The sequence below is a fragment of the Euphorbia lathyris genome, chromosome 5, assembly GCF_963576675.1.
Source record: "Euphorbia lathyris chromosome 5, ddEupLath1.1, whole genome shotgun sequence".
Taxonomy (NCBI): domain Eukaryota; kingdom Viridiplantae; phylum Streptophyta; class Magnoliopsida; order Malpighiales; family Euphorbiaceae; genus Euphorbia; species Euphorbia lathyris.
This window is the reverse complement of record NC_088914.1, coordinates 50,258,328-50,263,725: the sequence shown is the minus strand read 5'-3', so window position 1 is coordinate 50,263,725 and position 5,398 is coordinate 50,258,328. Positions and strand designations below refer to the sequence as shown.

Here is a 5,398-nt window from a genome sequence, read left to right as displayed (position 1 = left end):
ATTGCTTAGCAACTTGTTCATGCCTTGGAAAGAGACCCTCAATGCGGGGCTCTATCATCAGAGCATAGATATGCCACATCAGCTAACAAATGCATAGATAAATTAGACATAAACATGGATAATTATGTAACAAAGAAATAGATAAAAACTAGTGGCAAATCTAACCGTGGCAATGGGATATGCATGGCGAGAAACGAGCTAGCAAAGAGAGATCATCCCTATAGGACTAACATTAGGATGATAAATCATAATCCTAAACCAAAATTGAGAATAAGAATAAATTGATCAGTGTATGCATGGTATTATATGTACTATTAATATCTTAATGAGCTTCATCTAGTTCTTTTTTTTTTGTTTCACAAATGGAGGTCTATAGGGGAATTGAATAGGGAAGCGGATATGTAGTTAATAGACACCTCATTCGTAAGGGGTGTATTGGGGGCCTCTCATCTTCAATGACAAATGGAAGATGTCTCTATCGAGAGGACCCGCATGCATAAAAATGAATAAGTAAGAAGAAAAGCAGGAAGAAGAAGACTGTATAAGAAGGTAGAAAAAGAGATACCTTGAAGACTCACTAACCACATGGGTAACTCTTGAGCGAGTTGAACCAAGTCCAAAACTATGCGGTTGCGGATGAAAGCAATTGACATTAGTTAAGTTTTTTTTTTTACTTTTCTAAGATTAGAGATTGAAGGGTAAAACACAAAGTGTAAACATATTTTCTATTTATATTGGTTTATGGTGGAAAGTTAAAGGTCATGAAGAAGGGGAGAGAATCGGTGGAGTATACTTACTGCATGAATTAGGGTTGCCTTGGAGTTTTAAATATTTGTTCTAACTGAATGATTGCTTTTTCTATGCAGAATTTGACACTTGCGAATTCCTTTTTGGGGAATGAAGATTAACTAGTTAATTCATATCGACGATGTTATTTTTATTTTCTTATTGGCTAGTACCAGGAATTGCATTAAACTCGTGTATATACAAATTATGAGTAATAGTTTGTCTCTAATTAAATTCAATTTTTGGTATATAAAATTTTATGTGCACAAATATGTTTAGTTCATTATTCAGGTAAAAATATGAATTGACTTCTATGTCAATCTGAATAAAAACCAGAAACCATTTCATTGAAATATCAGACAAATAACAAAAAGCAATGAGCCACACTAAATTTAAAAAAAAATGGCATCTAAACAACAGTAGGAAAACAAATAATGAATAAAATCTGTCATCTGAAAAAAATCATTGACATAATTGATTAAGACCTATGTTATCTGAAACATGCTACAACGACATAAATCAATATGCAAACTGTCATCATGTTAACCAAGAAGCCAATTTCCCATAAAATAAAATTTGATATTTTTATTTAGTAGACTGTCATTCAAGGGTCATATAGGTAACGAGAATAATAAATATATCGTCATCGGAATATACGTAGGATGACAGTGTACCAATAGACTGATGTCATGAAGTTATTTCAATTGATAAAAATCAACTATCATCGAAAAAATCACCGAACGACAGCGAACCTTGTGATAGTTCAGTTTTCTTCGGGACGATGATTTTTATTTTCGTTTGAAAGGATTATCGGCATAATAAGTTTTCTTCCTTTTGAAAATAAATCTTCTATATTATATTTATCCTTATATTATTCCGTTTTAAATTATGTTGGTAATGTTTATGCTTTGTTTTATCTCATTTGCTTTATTTATGTTTATTGCATATTTATTTTGGTGGGCCTAAATTAATTTAATCGAAGTAGATAAAATTCCTAACTTGTAGAGATTCTAACGATATTTAATAGGGCTGGTTACCTCAAAATCACATTAGTTATAAAAAATTTATGATTACATTATATCACAAATCTTAATTTTAAATATCAAATAAGTATGTATTTATAATTGATTATAAATTTTAAACTCCAATTCATAAATTTTAATCTTAAAAAATATATTAAAAACTCTTAATTTATAAATCTCGATCCTTAAAATATATTGAAAATAATGATTTTTTTAACATCATTTAAATAATAATTTGAAGTAGTAGTAAATAATTTTTAAAAATTATATTTCTATGTAAATTCCCCTATTTAATAATCGATCATTAACATATATGTTTCAAAAATAATTTATACAACGTTCTAAAAAATGTGCATTTACCAATTAAGGTTGGCTTGAGTGGTTACGAGTTTCAAGTTCTTAAATTAAATTTCGAGTTTGAATCTTAACTTATTCAAAAAAAACTTTAATTGTGAGAAGATTCACCTTGAAGAGTATTTAACGAGTCTCAAAACGAGAAATCAGACAAACTATAAAAAAAATATATATGTATTTCTAAAACCATTTTCCATGTCTAATTAATTGGACATATTATGTCTTTTTAATAATCATCTGTCACTATCCCTTCTTTCTCTCATATGTGGTTTTTTTCACGTACGTCGCTATTCGAGAAACTCTTTCTGTTTGATTTTCTTGAAATGAATTTATTGTAATATAAAAAAGTTGGTTAATTAGGTGATATTAATTAAACTTAGAGCATCTCTAATGAAGTATAATAAACTCCTTTATTAATTTTTCTCATATTGAAATGAGTTTAATATATTGAGCATTTATTTGATTAAGTTTTTTACTATTTTTATGTATATATTTTAATTTTAAAATAATACGAATATAATTTAATTAATTTGTCGTGATCGGTGGATTTATTATAATTGGATGCTTATAGAGTGTAAATATTGGAGTTTGGTTATGTGCACGAAGCGGCAAATTTTTAGAAGCATCCGGTTATACATGTCAAATGGAGCTCATACATATTTTGATACATGTAACACGGACCCACACATATTATAAGAGGTCCCACTATTTTAATTATTATGTGGGGTCACACTACACGTATCCAAATGTGAATTGGGAATCTTTCGTATGACATGGAAGACCCGGTGCTTAATATAAGAACTAGCACGAAGGTTGGATATACTCTAACCCCAAACTTGGTGTTTATATATATATTGCATGGAAAATGACAAATTATAGTACTGCAAGGGGGAACAATAGTTTCGTTTCACGTGAACCCTGCTGTAACAAACCATCCATTTGAGCCATTATTTTACAAAATTTTGAACACAAGAAAGAGAAGAGAGAAAACACAAGACAGAATGAAGAAACAAGGGTGTGAGATTGAAGCAAGAGGGATCTCCTACAACATTTCCATCAACAAAAGAGAAAACCCTTTCATTAACGTCAAACATCAAAAAGGTTCTGTAAAGCATGTTCTAAAAGATGTAAATTGCAAGGCAAAACCATGGGAAATCCTTGCCATTGTTGGTCCAAGTGGAGCTGGTAAATCATCCTTACTTGAAGTCTTATCTGGAAAACTCACTCCCCAAAATGGTTCCATTCTAGTCAACCATAATTCTCTCCATAAATCTCAATTCAACAAGATTTCAGGTTATGTAACTCAAAAAGATACTCTCTTCCCTCTTCTTACTGTTGAAGAAACTCTCATGTTTAGTGCCAGATTTCGCCTCAGGCTTCCTCAAGCCCACCTCAAACCAAGGGTCGACTCCTTGATTCAAGAACTAGGCCTTGACCATGTAGCCACCACTCGTGTCGGAGACGAAAGGGTTCGAGGTATTTCCGGTGGTGAAAGGCGGCGTGTTTCCATCGGAGTTGAAGTTATACATGACCCTAAAGTCTTGATTCTTGATGAGCCAACATCTGGTCTTGATAGCACTTATGCTTTACAGATTATTGATATGCTTAAGGAAATGGCAGAGAAAAGAGGTAGAACTATAATACTAAGTATTCATCAGCCCGGTTTTCGGATTGTGAAGCTGTTTAATTCTCTACTTGTGATAGCTGATGGCTCGGTTTTGCACCATGGAACTGTGGATCAGCTTGGTGCTGATTTAAGAGCAATGGGGTTGCAGCTTCCTCTTCATGTAAATGTTGTTGAATTTGCAATCGAGTCCATCGACGCCATTCGTCAACAGCAGGAGAAAGCGATGGATGAACAACAACAGCATCAGGGAAGTGGAAAGTTGACTCTTGGGCAGCTGTTTCAGCAGCAATCTAAGGTTGCAGATGAGGAAATCATGAGTACTGTAGGAGTTGAAGCCCCTCGAGGTTTCGCCAATTCTAGATTTCAGGAAACAGTAATTCTGACTCACAGATTCTCAAAGAACATACTGAGAACAAAGGAGTTATTTGGGTGCAGAACAATTCAGATGCTGGTCTGTGGGATAGTTTTGGGTTCAATATTTAGCAAAGTGAAAGATGATGATTTAACAGGAGCAGAAGAAAAGGTAGGCCTGTTTGCTTTCATACTAACTTTCTTGCTTTCTTGCACAACAGAAGCTCTTCCAATATTCTTACAAGAAAGGGAAATTCTGATGAAGGAAACATCATGTGGGAGCTATAGAGTATCATCATATGCAATTGCAAATGGACTAGTATACTTACCTTTTCTTCTGATTCTAGCCATATTATTCTCAATCCCATTATACTGCCTTGTTGGTCTAAACCCAAAATTCTCAGCATTCATGCATTTTCTGCTAATAATTTGGCTGATTCTGTACACAGCAAATTCAGTAGTGGTATGTTTGAGTGCTTTGGTACCAAATTTCATAGTTGGAAATTCAGTGATATCAGGAGTGATGGGTTCATTCTTCTTGTTCTCAGGGTATTTCATATCAAAGAAAGGGATACCAAATTACTGGATATTCATGCATTATATATCATTGTTTAAGTACCCATTTGAAGGATTTTTGATAAATGAATTCTCAAGCTCAGGGAAATGCTTGGAGTATATGTTTGGTAAATGTGTGATAACAGGACAAGATGTGCTTAAAGAAGAAGGATATGGATATGGTCAACAAAGTAGATGGACTAATCTCCTCATTATGCTTTGCTTTATCTTTGTATACAGGTTCTTCTCTTATGTCTTTCTTAGATTTAGATGCTCTCTCAAACCCTAAATTCTAATCTCTTTCTTTTTTATTTTAACAAGAAATTGAGTGAGCATGAGGGTCACAACACAAATATCGAGGCTGCTTTTGTTTGATATCTCTGAATGTAATGTATCACGAGAGTTAAGAAAGTTCACATGTATGTTATTGTTTTGTTGTTTTTTACGTAGCAGCCAAAAAGTATAGCATTATCATTATATCATTATCAAAAGAAATGTCCACTTTTCATCAAACATATCCTCTCATCTCTCTCTTATTTGCATGTCCTCTTTTTGCTTTTTTTCACATTGTTTCCCCAAAATTTTAAATCCGTATTCTTTTTCTTTTTTAGAATTTTTAACCTTTTCACTATCATTAATTGATTGTTATTAATCTAGATTTTCCAAATAAATAAGAAATATAAGAGATATTTAAAAATATCCC

The 5,398-nt window shown here is 32.6% G+C and overlaps 1 protein-coding gene across 2 annotated transcripts; it reads left to right on the top strand.

Annotated features, from left to right (window-relative positions):
• Positions 1-3,062: 3,062 nt before the first annotated feature.
• LOC136230076 (ABC transporter G family member 5) lies at positions 3,063-5,191 on the top strand. Of its 2 annotated transcripts, XM_066019012.1 has the most exons (2): positions 3,063-4,603; positions 4,689-4,928. In XM_066019012.1, the coding sequence occupies exons 1-2, from the start codon at positions 3,164-3,166 to the stop codon at positions 4,776-4,778; spliced, it is 1,530 nt and encodes a 509-aa protein (XP_065875084.1). In that variant the 5' UTR covers positions 3,063-3,163; the 3' UTR covers positions 4,779-4,928. The 2 variants fall into 2 exon arrangements, with proteins under 2 accessions (XP_065875084.1, XP_065875085.1); XM_066019013.1 differs by having other exon boundaries at positions 3,063-5,191.
• The last annotated feature ends 207 nt before the right edge of the window (positions 5,192-5,398 follow it).

Coding starts and splice junctions, on each gene's coding strand:
- LOC136230076 (XM_066019013.1), top strand. CDS start 3,164: ATGAAGAAACAAGGGTGTGAGATTGAAGCAAGAGGGATCTCCTACAAC.